Here is an 18,167-nt window from a genome sequence, read left to right on the forward strand (position 1 = left end):
GCAACTAAAAAAGGGTAGAAATGTTTCTATTTAAAGTTCCAAATGGCACTTTATTCAGTATTAAATCCATTTAAGACATGTGGGAAATTGCTTGGTTGATAAAAATATGGCCATGGTTCAATAGAATTTTTTATAATCATCTCATTATTATTAGAAAGCAAGTTGGAGTTCAGTTGGAAAAGTTGACAACTTCCTACATTAGAAAATAATATCTCATCAGTTTATAATTATATCTGCCAATTAAGTAATAAATTGATACACAATGCTTGGGTTTTATAACAATATATTTATTTGTTGTTTTCTGTTTATTTTTACTTTTAATTTAATGAAGGTTTTTTGATAGTTAGCAAATGTTTTATATTCTTTGACTTTTGATGAATTATGTGAAAAATGTTGCTAACGTTTATTTGTAAATGGGATGTACTTATCATGAGAGCTGTATGTAAAATATTTATCATAGGCCTGTTGATAATTGTATGTGTGTATAAATATTGAATTTAGTTTAGTAAAACGTTTATTATGTTGCATATAATGCATACTTGTCTAAGATTTTGAAATGCGTTTAACTAATTTCATTTAAGTTGGCTATAGGAAAATGGATTATATTCTATAAGTGTTTTATATATCAAACGTTAGTGTATCGTTTTTTTTTTTTTGTTTTTGTTTGTTGAGAAGGATAAAACATGTTAATCACTTTTTGTTGTATATAGGGACTGTCGCGCAAATTAAATTAACTACGATTCCAATTGAATGGAAACTGCATTGCATATGCGATTCTGTTTATTATATTTAATTATTATTTTATGTAGCTATATTTCGATAATAAATAGTTAAACATATTGAACTAAACAGTAATCAAATAAAAATAATAAAAAAACAAAACTAATTAATATTACAGAAGAAAATAAAACAAGTACAAGCTGCAGCGTCTAAACGAAACAGAAATATTTTCTTTTTTTACGGGTGTTTTTAGCCAGCGATTTGCTGTCCATTTTGCAGGACCTTTGTTGATGTTGCTGCTTTTGTTGTTGTTGTTGTTGGTGTCGTTGTTGCTGCTGCTACTGTTGTTGTCAATGTTGTTGATGTTGATGTTTTCTTAGATGCTGCTGCTGTGGATGCTGCAGGTTTTGTGTCCGGCTTGGAGTCCGGTATGGCTTTAGCCGCCATTGCCAGCTTATGTATGTGTGGCGACGATGGCGACGTCACTGTTATTCTATAATAAGAAAAAGCTAATGGTTTACACGCACACACACACACATACGCACGCACACCAACAGGGGAGGCGCATTTTGGATGGGCGTTTTGGAAGGCGGGATGTGTTTTGGCATATGTTGAATGCATAAACATATTTACAAAGCATTTTGGTTTTTATGAGTTTGTTTTTGTTTGGTTATCGTATTTTGTTGTTGTTTGTTTTTGTTGTTGTTGATGATGGCGGGAGGCGGCGTTTTTTGTTTTTGGGTCAGTTTTGGATGTGGATGGCATGGTTTGTAGTTGTAGCATGTATGAAGTAATTATGTTAATTAGATATTAGCCGGCAAATAGCAAAACAGACCTTAAAAGCTAAGTAGCTAACTAACTAGCTAGCTGCTGATAGTTATAGTTATACATATGCATAAGTATTTTATCGAGCTAATGCGACTACGGTGCTTAGTGCTTGTGCTGCCTGCTGTTTGAGTTGACTTCGTTATCAGCGTACCTAGGGCTGTTGTCGTCCTTTTCGCAGATCAGCGTGCGTGTGGTGAGCGGAGGGAGAGTTGGCAGGTTTAACGACTGCTGCGAACTGCGCTTGGCATGCACGGGTCGCAGACGCTCCTCCAAATCGCTAATAGAGCCCACCGAGCTAATGCTATCCTCACTGCAGCAATAAAAATTAGTTTAGTATATTTAGAATATTCACTGCGTATGCATTAACTCATATTCACCTCTCGCTTAGCTCCTCCTCACCCTCCTCCTCCATGGCCTGCTGCAAATCGGCAATGCGCTGCAGCGCCAAACGCAAGTCATTCTTTAGCGCCGTGCCCTCGGATTCCATAACCTCCATTTTCTTCTCCAAGTCCTTGCGTCGCGTCAACGACTCTTGTTCACGGCTGGACAGCGAGTTAAATTCTTCGCGCATGTCGCGTAAACTCTTTTGCGATTTCTTGAGCACATCCTGCGATTGCATTTCGCGCATCTTCGACTGTGTCACTTCGTTTTGCAGCTTCTCTAGAGACTCCTTGTGTCGGCTCACTTGCACCTCGAGACGTGCACGTGTCGCTTGCTCCAGTTCTAGACGTGACTCCAGCTCCTTGGTGCGCATCTCCAAACTGCAAGAGAATTTAAGATTTCAGTTGTTATACTAAACTTTGAGATAATAACCGATTATAATTGTTAACTTCATATTAATTACTCAAGAATAAGAATTTTGATGTCTATGTTGGAAATATATGCTTGTGGAATTTCTAATTGCCTTGAAATCACTGTATGGAAACGATATCAGACACGTCGATTTCGGCGTTGCTCTGATAACCAATGAGTCATGCAGTCAGTTAGTCAGCACAAGCAATTTTATATATGCATACAGATAAGTTAATCCTTGCCGTACTCACCGCTTGGACATGACAGCCATGGAGGGATCACCCATATTTTCCACATTGTCCAGTCTGTGCTGCAGCTCGGCCACCTGCTCTTTGAGATTGTTGCGCTCCACTTCGAGTTCGGTGAATTTGAACTCGGATTCGGATACGTTGATTTGCTCGGCGTTCAGCTGCTTGACGGTGGCGCTGTACTTCTTCATCAGCTCGCTCAGCTCCTCTTCGTTCTCCTCAATCTGAGCCTGCAGTTCAGCGCGATCGCGATGCGCCGCATTTGCGCGCTCCTCGGCATCGTTGCGAGCCCTGTGCGACTCCTCGAACATGGCCTGCACCTCGGTCAGTTCCGCCTCTGCGGTCTGACGCGCCTTCATAGCCAGCGTACGTGCAGACTCAGCATCCTCCAACTGATTACGCAACTGTCTGATTAGTGTCTTGCCAGGCGTATCCGCCTTGAGTCGTTCCAGCTGCGTTTGTGCATCCTTCAGCAGCGCCTTATATTTGCGTAAGTCACGACGCAACTTTTGGTTCAGCGCTTCTTCAGCATCGCGATCCACACGATCGCGATCCTCCATGGAGCTGAGTCTGCGCTCCAATTCATGCTTTTCGCGGAGCAGCAGTGTGCGCTCCTCGTGCTCCGTTTCCAGCTGACACTCGAGCGCCTTCATTTTCTTGTAGCTATTGCCGCGCACCTCCTCGAGCTCTTCGTCGCGCTGTTGCGACTCTCGACGCGCATCCTTGCGCATTGTCTCCAATGTCATCTCCAGACGCAGCTTGGCCTGCTCCAACAGCTGTATTTGCCCGGCCATTTCATCCAGCTCCTCCTCCTGCTCCTTGGCACGTCGTTCCGTTTCGTTCTTGGAGCGACGCAGCTGTGCAAATTCCTCCTCGGTACCGCCGCCAAAAGTCATCTCCTCCAGTTCGCGCTGCAATGAGGCAAGCTTATCCTCCTTTAACTCCAGATCGAGACGTGTGTCCTGCAAGACAAGATTTACAGCATATTCGAATAGAATAAACACATCACGATTTAAATAAATTTATATATATATATAATGTGTCAGCGGGAAACAGCATTCACGTACTTGAATCAGGCGCGTTGCACATGTGGCGCTGAAACTCATGGCTGTACTTGAGCACTGAATGAGTAATTTCACATACGCATATGGAAATGGATATGGAAATGATTCTAGAAACGGGGCACAGAGCCACTCGGCCCGTTATCACGCGCGGCCTCAACTCGAATCTTCTGCTTATTATTACGATTATTATTATTGTTGTTTTTAATTTCTTTTTCGTGGAACTCGAATCGTCGTTTCTTGTGGATGCCCGCCAGTCCGTCAGTCCCGCCTATATATGTACTCCAGTTATCGCGCGTCAACGTCCATGGAGGCACTGTTTCGGTCACAGTCATCAGCCAGCGATCGTTGAAGAAAGCCACAAAGCGTAGAGGCAGAAACGTGTGACCAAACACAGACACAGACCACAGAACGCAATGCGCAAACAGCCGATAAAAACATGAGAGCCCGAAAAAACATGAAAACAAGAAGCAACAGCTAACATCATTGCCACACCGAAACTGGCACACCCTTGCAGAACACGTATTCAAATCTCAATTTAATGGTTTATTTAAAAAAAAAAAACACTAACTGTATATTCTTTTAGGTGGCAGATGTACATGTTGTAATTCGATTTAGATGATTTTTTAATTGAAACTGAAGTGAAATTTCTTTATAAAACAAAAAGATAGATCCTATTCTATATGAAAAAAAGGAGTAGTTTACAGAGAAACAAGAAAGCGTATTTGCCGTATATTGTGCCGTATTTTATCAATATTATTTATATGAAAAAGATAAAATATGTCTCCTCAAATGCGTTACATATTTCATGATAAATTTAGCATAGCCTTCGTGAGGTTAAATAAAAAGAAGCAACGACTCTCAACAACACTACACGCTCTCAATTCAACTGAGCGCAACTGAGCGAAAACCTTCTTGAAGAATAAACGAAAAAGAGCATGCGGCTTGGAGGAGCATGTCGCATGCAGCATATGGTGTGGGCAGGTACTTGAATATTGCCATTGTATACACGTATAGTGAACAGTCAGCCAGTCAGCCACTCAGGCAGTCGTCTGTCAGTCAGTCGGACAGTCAGGCAGTCAGCGGCGTGGGTAAACAAGCTGAACGAGTTTTCTAAGCGGCAAGTCTACCGATACTGTAGTCTTGTGTATATCTGTATCTGCCGCAATATGTTGAATGTGCCACTGCAACTGAAACTGGCACTGCCACTTGTTGTTGCCAGAGCTGATTATAAAATCGATTTGTGTGCTTGCGTTTTACTACTTGCTGTCCTGCTCTCGTATGTTTCCCATTCTTCTTAGCCACACATAGCCGTTTTCTTTAGCTACGAAACAGAGCTATGTAAGTGGTCTGAAACATTGCGGAGTGTTTAGCAACATGTGCTGGCAACATTTATGTTGCGAACCAAGTTAGAGATGGGAGAGTGATTAATTGTATGAGAATTGAAATGAGCAAACACTAATTGGAACTTAAAATTGAATTTCAAGTATTTGTAATACAATTAAATTGACATGTAGTTCGAAAATGTATTAAGACAAGTGTTGATGGGATGATTAAGCTAGATTCGTTGTGTTTTTCAGCTGAAGAACACATTTTATTTCACATTCGTGGACAATTCTACACAACGAAATCACGACTTTTAAAATGATGTGCGATGAAACCAAAAACTCACATTATAAAGCTTACTTCCAAATTTTCATGTTGCATTCGAAATTCTCAATAATAACTATTAAATAGGAAGTTTATCATTTTTTATATTATTAGTTTTCATCTTAATTTTTGGTAATTGAAAGCGTCACGAAACCGAAGCGTCATAATTCTAAAGATTATATTTTATTCTTATACCTTATATTACCTATAAAATATTATTTTGTACGTACCGCCAACGTTTGTTCCACCGTAAATTTCTCAGCTTGGAGGACGTCCTTTTCGCGTCCGTAGCGCTCCTTGGCCTGTCGCTCCTGGCGCGACGCATCCTGCAGGGACTGGCACTCGGCATCGAATTTGCGCTGCTTCTTCTCTAGCAAATTGTTGCGTGCATTTTGCTCCTCGAGCAGCATGCGCAAGTCATTCATCTCGTTGGTCATCTTTTGTGCCTTGCGTTTCCATTGGCCCACAACCTGACGTTGTTCCTCAACTTCTTCGTAGGCATCGGATAGCTAACAATGTAATGCAATGCAAATTTGAGATCTCATCTGTTCAGAGTTTGACTGAAGACAGCAACATACCTTCTTCTCCAATTGCTTCTTTAGCCCGACCAGCTGTTCCAGATCGTGCTCATGCTGTGTCTGCAGTCGTCGCTTGGTGAACTCCAGTTCTCTGGCTACGCGCTCGTACTTTAACTTGTAAACACCACCGGCACCCTCTTCGTGTTCGGCATCCTCGTCCTCGGATATGCCGTTTAAATCGGATTTGGCGCATATCAGCTCCATTTCCAGCTTCTCACTCATCTCCTGCAGGTTCTTCACCTTGGTCTGATGCTCCCCAAGTTCCTTTTCCAACTTCAGACGTTCCCCAGTCTCCGCCTCCAGTCGCTCGGTGGCAATATGCGCAGTGGAACGCTCCTCTGCCAGATCCACAGTTAGCTCGGATAACTGTAAAGAGATATAGAGATGAGATGTGGGAAAGAGATGATATTGCTTGGCATTGCAATGCGAAAAATCTCATGGCCTTGCCAAAAATTAAATGATGCGAAAATTCGTCAGATATTGGTGTGAAATCTATTTGTTTCATGTGTTGTATATTGTTCTCATTTCTTTGGCATATCTATAAACAGTTGAAATATATATTTATTTATCCTATCGGCATGCTAAGTTTCGCAATTGGTGCGTTGTACAAATGACCTTAACCCAAAAGTCTGAGAATGCAAATTATTTCAAATATTGACTGCAAACCATTAAATTCAAAATGTAATTTCAGGGAAATTATTTTTCACAATTTGTTAAACTCCGTTTGTTTGTCAAAATTTCAAAATATGTTTTCTTTGTACAGCGATGCTTATATTTCGGGTATAATAAATATGAATACAGTTCAAGTTAATATTTTCTACGATTTTTGGCTTCAAATATTTGAAAAATATGTGCTTTGAAATTAAATTTATATGATGCATATAGAATTTTTATATACAATTTAATTTAACAATACAAAAGAAATAGGAATATACAATATATATATATATATATATATGCAATACATATGTTTAGACAATATGCAGAGATACATATACATATATATGAATACACAAAATATGTGATTATGATGATGTGATTTATTTCAAATACGTTTTTCTTCTTTTTTAAGTGTGCATCCATATGTATATGTAGAATATATAATATATTAAAAAGTATTTAAAAATGTATTTTTACTGAAAAATTGTAATTAAATGTAGCTAAATGAATTAAAGCTTTTTAGTGCACACAAAGCAATAAATAAATCATTTTATTCAGCCCAAGGCAAAAGTATATGGAATTAAAAAAATATACCTGTATTTTATAGCTATTAACTTTGCATCCTAAAGTAAATAGCAGATGCTAAGATATATATTTCAGCTTTCAAAGTACCAATTATATATCTGTTAATCATCTTCCCTTACCCAAATAAACAAAGTAAAAAAGAGGAGAAAAAATAAAGTGGAAGCATGGAATATTGCCATGTCAAGTCCTACAATATGCAAAGAATTCGTGATGCGTGATTCACGCATTAATTTGTTGTGTTCCAAAAATAGACAGAACTGAGCAACTTAAGCGAACCGCTAACTTTAGCAACAACTCAACGTCGACGTCGGAGGATGCCGCTGTCAATGTCAGCAGCGCCGCAGCGTTGCATGGAATTGGAATTTTTCAACCATATGTTTACCTAAGAATCATTTATATTTATGGGCTGTATGGCAGACAAGACCGAGCATCATAGAGGGAGGGATACGAAATGAAGTCAAATGTTGCCCACGCAGAGAATCAAATAAGATATCAAAGGCAGAGCAACATCAACAAGCTCAAGGTTAGCAAGCATCTATCGAAAACTACCTCATCCAACTCATTGTCATCCTCCTCACGAATGGTCCGATCGTCGTCATCGTCATCATCGCCTGCATTCACAGCAGACATTGTTGTGGTGGTCACCGATGATTCTCTGGCCATGGAGTTGCCACGCGACGTTGGCGTGTGCGGCAGCTGTTTGGTTAGCTGAAATGCCTTGGTCAGTATATTCTGGGCGGATCGAGTGCGTCCCACTGAGCCGCAACGTTCCATGCTGTTGCGTTCGCGTTGTCGCTCAATCAGCGATATGGTATCGTAATCATCATAATACACCGAGCTGCCGCTGGGCGTGCTGCAACGACTGCTTGGCCCGCCACCAGCTCCATTTGTGTTAATTGTGCTGCTGCTGGTGCTGTTGTGGCGTCGCGTGCGCCTGCCCATTGCCGTCCATTCCTCCTGAACGTGATCGGTGCGCTTGAGAAAGTTTTGTATCTTCTCGCTGAGATAGGCGGATGATGTTTGCGGATCTTCAAACGATGGTGTCGGACGCAGCGTCTGATGCACCGGTTGCCGTTGGCAACCCAGAACAAACGACAGATTTGCATCGAAAACCACCGGTGAGCTCTCCAGCTGCCGCATCTCATACGGATCCAAGCCACTGCCTCTCGTATAGCTCTGGGGAAAAACACGACGCGGCGGCGTCTCCAGACGCGATGTGCGCGTTACACTGGACGGTGTGGAGCAGCGCGACGATATCGAATATGCGGGACTGGGTGAACGGGTTAGGAGACGCAAACGATCCAGTGCTGCATCGGGTGGAGTTGCTGCTGTACCAGATGTTATTGTTGAGCCTGTTGGTAGAGGCAGTTTCAGCGAGATCTCGTAGTGACTATCAGTGTCCTCATGCTTGGCATTACCCAATCCGGACGTTGAAAGCAACTGCGAGGAGCTGTGCCGTGAGGATGTGTAACTAGTGTTTCGTGTTGTGTTTGTTATATTTTTATTGTTGCTGTGCCCATTGGTCAGCACATTGACCGGACTCTGCTCGCGATGCTTGGGTAGCAGACGCAGCTGTCTGCGTGCCCCTTGGGTGCTGCTGGGTGGTTTCGGTGGCTTTAGGTTGCCCAGCGAGGAGCCGCTGCCGCTGCCACTGCTGTTGTTATTATTTCTCGTTATACCATTCATGGCGGCCAAGACGCGTGCCATAAACGTGGCCTTATCCTGCTCAGAGTCGGGCTCAGAGTCTAATTCAACATTGCTAACATCCTTGGCAGCTGCAAAATCAGCACTGTCATCAATTGCTGTATCAGCAATAGGCGCCAGTGGCGGCATCAGGGTAGTTGTTTAAGCAGAAGGTGGAGAGGGGCGGTAGCTTGCAGGTAAAATGCGTATTAATCAGGGACTAATATAAAAAGGTCAAGTCGGTTAGTGGGCTTTTATTTTAAGAGTTTTCGTTTTGGTTTTGTGCAAATTTTGGTGTAGCCAAGTTTTGTTGTTTTTCGATTATTTGTAAAATTTCGTTTTGAGTTCGTTTTGTGGTTCGTTTTGGGGATATATGTAACTGTTTGTTTGTGTGTGTGTGTGTGTGTATGTGTGTGTGTGTGTGTAAGGTTTTACGTGCTGTCAAAAACTTGAGATCGCTTGCTTGCAACAAATTTAGATTTATCGCAAATATGCTATTTATTTTGGCTTAAGCATCAAATTGCCGCCGATATGCTGCTGCAAAGTTGTAGCGCTTGATTTTTGGTTCTTTGTTGCTTATTTTTATTTGATTATTTTGTTCTTCTTGCTTTTGGCACCGTTTAGAACTCGCACACTGGCACGCAAACGTATCGGATTCGGAATACGAATTCGGATACGGATCTCGCGACACGGCACGATTGTTTGGGGCGCCTCCGGCGTTCGCTTCACGACGTTTGCTCAGCAACTAATTGAATCGCCGCCGGATCGGCGGCCACTTGCGATGCGTGACCAGCAAAAGCTCGCCGGGCAGCTGCTTTTTGGCAAGCTGCTCACACACAAAAGAAACGAAATCGAACGAGAGCAAGGAGAGCGTGTGAACTAAGTGAAAGAGAGAGTAAGAGTAAGTGAGAGGGAGTGTGTGCCTGTGCCTGTGTGTGGTAAGAATTGCAACATGGGCAGCCTCGATATTGACATAATCTCGGCCATATACATATTGATACAAAATGTATGTATTAAGCGGAGACAACTGTTGATTTGCACAACATTTATATAAATGAATGGCCATCATGCGGATCGAAGTTGCAACACAATATGGCAGCGAGTACAGTATACCGCAATAAAGTATTATTAATGATCTTTCGCAGCATTTAAAAATACATACAACTCGCTATTCTGAAGTGCAGATAGATACCAAATATCTATACATATACACAAACATATATATATATATATATACATACATATATTTATATAAATACGAACAAGTATGTACATAAATATGTATAGCCAGTCAGTGTTCAATGGACTCACGCATTGCCCAGAAGCTATTTATATTTTACAATAAGGCAAACAAGAGGCGGAAATATCGCCAGATCACAGTCTTAACTCAATTGTATCTATCAGGAAAATGCACTCACTGTGAAAATTGTATTGGATAAATGCAATGTAGGCAAACCATTCAATGGCACTGAAGCGTAAGTAAGATTACCACAATTTTTCGATTATTAATAAAATGTGTTTCTGATCCGCAAATTGCAAAAACACGTTCGACTTTTATATTAGTTATGATAATTGTATTCCAAATTGCCAACATCCAACATCTTTGTAAAGTTACCACGCAATTTTCATATTTCCTAAATTTTGTTGGGAGAAAATCACTGCAAACATATCAAATCAATTCAACAGAGACTGAGTAATATTCAGCTTACCATTATTTATTAGTTAACCTAAAAAACTTTCCTTTCACATCTTAACAGTTTTTATCTACACTTGTGCCACTGTGCAGACTGGTCGTACATGCATATTTTCATTTATATGCATATACATATCATTCATTGTGGCATAACATAAAGCATCACTCTGCAAACTGTATACAGCATATGTCTGCCCAATTCTTGGGGCCCCAGATACTTGGCGTTTCAACAAATGTGGGCAGCCCCACATGTCATGTCAACTGTGGCTGTACAATTTTATTTAAAGACTAACAGCTAACATAAAGACTTTAGCTTTAGTCTGACATTTGTCTTACCTTGGCTTCCAGTTTCTGATTTTCATTCTTCACTTCGCTGCGATCGTATTCGATTTTCTCGAGCTTGGTGCGCAGCATGAGCAACTCCTCGTTGGCGATCTTCAGCTGCTCCTCGGTGCGGTGCACATTGAGCAGTGGCGTTACACGAACCAACAAACGCCACCAGGGCCAATCGCGCACAGCCAGAAAGGCCTTCACATTGCGCTGAATACAACGCACTGCCAGTTCCTGGGGGAAAAGAATTCCGGGTTGTCGTTAAGTTTCGGTGCGTAAGCCAACTTCCGAGTATTTTGACCTACCTGAACTCGCCGTTGTGACATCTTTTTTCGTGCCAAATAGCCACGACAAAAAGCCTGCAACTGTATAATGCGATCCGAGAGCAAGACATCGCGCTTTGCCTCCAGTTCATTGAGCACGCCGGAACGGAAGAGGATCTGAAGAATCAGATACAAATTTGGAGAATAATTAATAAAAATATAGACATCAAAATAAATGTGTACATTTACTCTCACATTAATTATATGTTTATAATGTACATTAAAAAATACATATTTTAAATTAGGCTGACGTAAGAGCATCGTTTTGAATTGCTGAAAATATATTTTCTAAGATTCGTTTACTACATATTTATCTCGCATATTTGGCATATGTCGGCAAAGTTCTTTTTCATTCTTGTTTCTAATTCTAATCTAAAATTGCAATGCGGATTGGCTTCGTTCTACAAATTAACCGTATCTTTAAATATAAATTTTCAACTAGAAACAAGATAACAAATATTGGTTCTTTAAGGAACAGCACTCAACTAATTGATATGCTCATCATAAATAACAAAAATATGTGTTTGTAGTATTCACATATTCTTAATATCCATATGGTATTTAAATTAAATTACAATGAATACCGAAAGCTGTTAAAGTTTTTAGGATTTATGTACCAACAGTGCCCCTATATAAAATGGCAGCATAACACTTTCATTTAATATGCCAATCAACTTAAGTGATTATGAATCTTGTCATTTGGATATTAAAGCAGATTAAAGCTTAATTATAATTAATATTTCAAAATGCAGATGTCTTTTAACATTGACATAAGCAGCTGGCAAGTTTGAAGAACGTGTTCGTCATACGAAAAGAAGAGTTCCGATTTGCATTAGATAAATTCAAAATTCTTTTTCGTCTTCTTTCTTTCTTTTCTGAACTTGGCAGCTGGTAATTTCTTGCTCTTTGTTATTTATTTATTTGTTTATTTAATTTTTATTTTGAGCACATTTAAGTATTCTGTAAAGTTAAAATTATAATATCAGAATAGATAATAATCTAATTAATGAATGGCAAATTATTTTCGACCACTGATTGTAAAGTTCAAAAACCTTTCACTCTTCAGCTGCATCGTATGTAAACTTTTGAGTGCAGCTGTGATTCCGAGTAATGAATAAAATCGAATACCAAATGTACTCAATTCAAGGAAGTGAAGGTCAAGGTGGCCGACTCAGTCACTCTGAGACCAATTTCAACTTCAAACAGAGCAGCGTGCACCAATTTGCACACCTGTGCAGAGAGCAAATAAAAAGCAACCAAACATCAAAATAAGCAGCACGGAATAGAAAATTGTAAATAAACAAAAATACATCAAATCCATAAGGCAAGCTGCCCCGGCTCTCCACAAACAAATGCCAACGAGTCACAGCGAAGTGGCTTAGACGCCATAAAGACTACAAATTAGTTAGCTGGAAGACATTGGATTTGGCTTGGACGCACCTTTTAGCAAGGTGTGTCAACTGTGTGTATTGTCGTTGTCGTCGATTTTGAATTTGCGACGTTTTTCGAGAAACAATTTCAAAAATTTTTAATTATGCAGCGCACGTAGATCAAAAATGAAAGTAAACCAAATGGTGAAATTGCGACTAACCGGGGGAAAAAAAAGGTGTGTGTGTGTGTGTGTATGAGTGTGTGTAAGTGTGGAGGCTTTACGATTGAGGAGAGGCGGAACTGGGCGGGGCCACCAGCAAACTACGTAAACTACAGCAACAAGTAGCCGAAACCAGGTGTTAAAATGTATATATAGAACAGAGAGCAAACAAAAGATAAGCAGCAAAGAGGTTTTCTTTTTGTTTTTTTGTTTTTTTTTATAACAATATTTATTCCAGTTAATAGTTAAAAAATAGTTGCAACTAATAGAGCATATAATAGAGTTAAGTTATGGAGGGGCCATTTCGCCATTGTTGTTGGGACTCGCTGGCTACTGCAGCCGCATAGTTACCTCTTTCATATAGGTGGGATAGATCTCCACCTGCGTTTGGATGCAGCGCACCGCCTGCACCTGAGCCACTTTTGTTGTTTTCGTCGTCGACGTCGTCGTAATCAAATTGCCGTCGCTTTGCAATTTCGATTTAGCCTCAAATTTTTGCAATAACTGAGCAATTTTATTGGGCTTGCAGCAGCTTTTGATCGGCTCCGTTTCGACTTCGCCCTCAGACTCGCACAGACTGCCGATTGAATTGCTTGTGGAGTTGGAGGACGTTGATAGCACCGTATTGCTAATATGACCCGAGTCATCCGAATCTGAGTTGGAATTACTTTCAACTTTTTTTATTGTCTGCTGCCCCGTTGGTGGCTGCGACTGTGAGTGCGATTGCTGCACCACTTTGACCAGCAGCTCGTGATTTTTGTCGGAGGTCTCGCCCAATTTGGGCGGTATTATTTTGCACGATTCTAGCTTGGGTTTGCCCACTTTCTCCTCATTGGCGTAGTGCAGTTTTTGCAGCTGTTGCTGCTTCCTCTTGTGCCGGAGCAGTTGTCCAGTGTGCTCCTTGCTAATGCCACCGCGACTGCAACGGGACTTGCCTGCATTTAAACTCTCCACTTGTCGCAACAGATCATGACCCTTGGCCAGGCACTTGACCAGCAGTTCATCGCTGTGCGCGTTGCTTGATCTGAGCGTCGAATTCGAACGTCTCGGCGGCTTGGTGGCCAACTGGCGACGCTCTAGCGTGGAATTGGCGCGCACGGGCGGTACAATAGAATTTTGAGGCGATTGAAATTTTACTTTGACTGCAGCATTCAAGCGACTGCCGCTGCGATTGCTTAATGCCAGCATAGATCTGGTGCGTTGCTGCTTCTGCGGCATTTGCTGCAGCTGCGGCTGTTTGCTGGTATTCATATTTTTGGCCAGGCAACGCAGACTGGAATGCTTGGAAATGGGTATGCGGCTGCCGCTCAGCTGGTTAAGCTCGCACAGTGAGTTGTAGCGTTGATTCGCATTGGAGTTGCTGCGACGCAAGAGCATTGAATTGGCCAACTCTGGCGTCTGATAGATCTGTCTACGACTTGAGGCTATGCTCAGTGTGCTGTGTGATTTGGAAAGCAACTGGCGATCACTGAATTCAGCTGGCGGCGGCGGCAGCAGCAGCGATTGCTCCATTTGTTCTTGCTCCTCGACGGGCGGATACTCTTGCAAGATCTGATCGAAGCTCTGCAACACTTCGTTCAGCTTGCTCTCATCGTGTGCGACTTTTTCCAGCTCCGCAAAGATCTCATCCTCCAGTGATTGTTGTGTTAGATTCAGGCTCATGTGACTCTCCTCATCACTATCCACATAGTTGCAAATGCTGCTATTTAAGGTCAACATCAACGGATTGCTGTTGGGTGGTTCCTCTGTCGACGTCGTGGTTGCCTTGGGCGTGTACTTGCCGCCCACACAGCCGCTGCTGTCCACCAAACTGAGAGCGCTCATTGAACGCGTATGCTTGCTGCCCTTGTAGTACAGCTTGCCGCTCAACTTGGGCGTCAGATTATCCTCGATCTTGTGGCGTATGTGCGAGAAGAACTTCTTACCAGCGCCCAAGGCGTGTGGCTGCTTATGGGACGCCGCAGACTTTGTTATTGTAACTGGGCGGTGTGCTGTGCGCTTGTGACAGCTTTGATTTGACCGTATGCTTATACATGACAACGATTAGTTAAGTTATTGATGATGGTGATTGGTGATGGTGATGGTGATGGTGATGATGATAATGATAATGATAATGGTGTTAATGCCGATGATGAAAATACGGGCAACAAGTAAAAGTGCATGTAATTGTTGTTTCTGTTGCGAAATTTCCTTTCTGATTTTTGGTCGACGTTGTCGCTTGGCGGAGTTGTTGACCACTTGACCACCAGCACGGCCAACACTTTCACAGCTGCTGCTGCTGGGGGGCTTTGGCGCGTAATTCGTGTGTGTTGTTTTCTCTTTGAGCTCAACGGCGCAACTGAATTTCTTACCATGTCAGACGCAGCCAAACAGCCAAGCAGACCAAACAAACGACCAACAGCAACAGAAACAGCAGCAGCAGCAGTGGCAGTGGCAGCAGCAAAAGAAATACACTCAGCCAAGTGCGCTGTGCATTCGAAAGTGGCTTATCAACAATACAGAGCCGTGGACATGGTCGCGGCTTACCGTAATTGGTGTCGGTCATGGTTAGCCAAAAGGGGGGGTGCGAGGTGTTGAACCTAGACATTATAGCTCGGTGCAACGTGTTGCAGCTGCAGGTTCGATGCTAATTAACAACAACAACAACAGCATCAAATCGGTTTACACAGTCTTCAAATGCTCGATATATGGTTGGCTCGCCTCATTAGCAACATTACCAACAATCAACAAAGTCATCATCATAATCATCAACTCTATATTCATTATCAGCAAAGTGAGCACACAAAGAAAAGTGAAAAAATTGTATGGCTCTCTGCTGTTTACTCTTCTTATTTATGCTTCCATTTAAACTATTCATTGTCAGCAATTGGACTTCAAAGTGTATTATGGAGTCATTCGAGCATGTTAATATGCAACGTTCATTCATGACAATGACAAATATTTATATATATATATATATACACACATATGTACATACGTAAGTGCATGTTGTATAGAAAATACTTTGGCTGTGGTCAGTTTGAAAGTTCAATACACTGTCTCCACGATTGCAAAGAAATACTGAGCCAACCAGAAGCTCGGGAATCGAACTTGAAAAATCCATTGAACAAATATTACATTTCCGTATGTTGCACACTTTTTGGAGTAATCTATTAAGCAAGCAGTCGAATTTATAAATAAATGCCATTGGCATTTTCATTTGAATAGATTTAGCTAATTATTAGAAAACTTAAGGTATACAGTATATACCTGAGTTTACAGTATATATATGAAAGAGTTTCGCACAAAATGCTTTTAGCTGTATATTTATGATATTTTCAAGAAGTTCTTTCAGTTTTTTCGCCTTAATTTGCCAAGTTTCTTTTTTCATGCACTGACTTCACCTGTCACTCACATAGGTTGTCTGTCCTCAACTATTCGATTAGCCACATTTAAATTTCATCAAGTTTGTATAATTAATATTTTGCCTTTCTCCCATTTATGAATTTACGTAATAATGTACAGTGATGCATCAAGATCTGTTATCTTCTCAATCATATTAAATATCAAGTTCATGATTTATAAAACTTGACACTCCTCTCTTATGGTCGCCCAACGTTCTGTGCTCGATCTGGAGTTACTTATCCATTAATCAAATTGAAATTACTTTGCGACGCAATCACTTATCATTATGAATACCTCAGCGCACAAGAGATGAGCTTAACGTCAATTAGCACAAGTCTCTCATATTTTCCAATTAGTAAGAGAAACACGTATTGGGCTAATTTATTGAATAAACGCATTGCAGTTACAACTGTTTAACAAAACAATAAAAACACTCATGTGGTGAGCTTCCTGTTTATTGTAATTTCATAATTACCGGAAAACTTGTTTACAAAGAGTTAGCCCTAAAGGGCCAATCTGAAGATTTAGATTAATTCGTAAATATATAATTGCCACGCCCTCTTCGTTGCACAAAGTTGGACGCCGCTTGCACGTCAAACCACTAATGAAGTTTTCGTGTTGTTTTATTTAAATTTTTGAGTTGATTTCAAAACATATTCCACTGAGATTTGCTCCGATGACAGAACCCGCTTCAATATATTATGCAAGTTATAAGCTGACCATTTTCCCCCTGGCAGCCGCCACAACGATTCATTTCTAATGAAAGCGAGCGCTGGGAAGTTTCACTTTAAATGTTTGCATGGAAAAAAAAATGTTAATGTACATTGGACAAATGTGGTTGTTGCTCATGTTGTTGTTGTTGTTGTTGCTGTTGCGATCGTCGTGTTGTCTGCTGCAGGTTGCAGCAGCGGGTCGCGCAACGTCATTTTTTGGTGAAAGTCAAAGCCGCGACGCTTGCGATTGGATTGGGTTTGGGTTGGGTTGGGCACAGTTTCGGACTGGGGATTTGAATTGAATTCGGAATTCGGTACGTACACTGCGTGCGCGACGTCCGATGAGCCATAGACTGCTGCCCAGGCCATAGATTATCAATATTAAACGCCAAATATCGTGTGCAGCATTCCGCTGACCGCAAAGCTGCACGAAGATGTTCAGAAAATAATCACTGGCCTGGCTATTGCTGTCGCTGCTATCGCCACCATCAACCCAGCTGTTAAATCTGGCACTCGCGTTGCCAGTCGATAGGCATACGGCGGGTTTGTTTGGCAACATTTCGCTATTCAACGCATCGATGAAATAATTTTGCTGCGTTGCTGCATCGTTTGCCATTTATAGAAAGCAACTGAACGACAACACTGAACATAATCAACAGAATGGGCTAAAGACTCACAGCTCGTCAAGCACATTACAAAACCGAGTCGACAATAACAGCTCGGAATTCTATACCACAATGGAAGCGGCAGCTTCACAGATGAACTTGACCGTGAAAGTTTTCGGCGTCATCTCAACCCAGCGAATGAGACTGAAGAAAAACAAAAAGTGGACTTGCAACAAGTGACGTCAAAAGTTAGTTATTACGATCATTTGCTGTTCAAGTAGGGATTCACAGTTTGTACGAAAGAACAGGAAATCAAAAACCAGCCAAGCAGCCATGCAGCCAACCAACCAAGCGAGCACATTGCCACAGTCATTGTTGTGGGCCCTAGTAAGTAATACGTGTAAGAAGCAATGAGAGAACACCCATGCTTAGCAGTATAGAAACGATCTTCAAATGGTGCAATACCTGAGCAGAAATGGAGGCGCGTCTGCTTCTATGAGCAACAATATTCTATAGTTAAAAGTATCATTCACTCTATCATTTAATGATCAGATCAGAAGGAATTAATATATATATGCATAGATAATATTCTTAAATTGTGATAAATGCTTGGAAGTTAAGTAATGTGTACTTTCTAACCATAACCGTATTATTGGTTTTTGACCCTAAAAGCTATAAATAGTAAAGATAAGTATGATAATTAAAAAAAGAAAGTAGTAAATA

The 18,167-nt window shown here is 41.2% G+C and overlaps 2 protein-coding genes across 6 annotated transcripts in view; both read right to left on the reverse strand.

Moving 5' to 3' along the window:
• Positions 1-496: 496 nt before the first annotated feature.
• LOC6564025 (unconventional myosin-XVIIIa) overlaps positions 497-18,167 on the reverse strand; it is a 30,741-nt gene continuing 13,070 nt past the window's right edge. Inside the window, exons 8-15 of one of the 5 annotated variants that reach the window (XM_032737237.2) lie at positions 11,134-11,268; positions 10,835-11,062; positions 5,878-6,243; positions 5,530-5,808; positions 2,592-3,550; positions 1,926-2,309; positions 1,700-1,858; positions 497-1,213 (exon numbers count right to left, since the gene is read on the reverse strand). In XM_032737237.2, coding sequence (XP_032593128.1) covers positions 970-1,213; positions 1,700-1,858; positions 1,926-2,309; positions 2,592-3,550; positions 5,530-5,808; positions 5,878-6,243; positions 10,835-11,062; positions 11,134-11,268 — 2,754 coding nt within the window. In that variant the 3' untranslated portion in view covers positions 497-969. Of the gene's footprint in view, positions 1,214-1,555; positions 1,859-1,925; positions 2,310-2,591; positions 3,551-5,529; positions 5,809-5,877; positions 6,244-7,671; positions 9,166-9,240; positions 9,511-10,834; positions 11,063-11,133; positions 11,269-18,167 lie in introns of those variants that run through there. The other 4 variants (XM_032737240.1, XM_032737239.2, XR_004365165.2 and 1 more) reach the window with 4 other exon arrangements.
• LOC116805424 lies at positions 12,983-14,820 on the reverse strand. Its single transcript, XM_032737242.2, is given in 2 exon segments — positions 12,983-14,719; positions 14,721-14,820. Coding segments are annotated over 2 exon segments (1,704 nt in total). The 5' UTR covers positions 14,778-14,820; the 3' UTR covers positions 12,983-13,072.

The sequence above is a fragment of the Drosophila grimshawi genome, unplaced genomic scaffold (assembly GCF_018153295.1).
Source record: "Drosophila grimshawi isolate 15287-2541.00 unplaced genomic scaffold, ASM1815329v1 contig_311, whole genome shotgun sequence".
NCBI classification, from domain to species: domain Eukaryota; kingdom Metazoa; phylum Arthropoda; class Insecta; order Diptera; family Drosophilidae; genus Drosophila; species Drosophila grimshawi.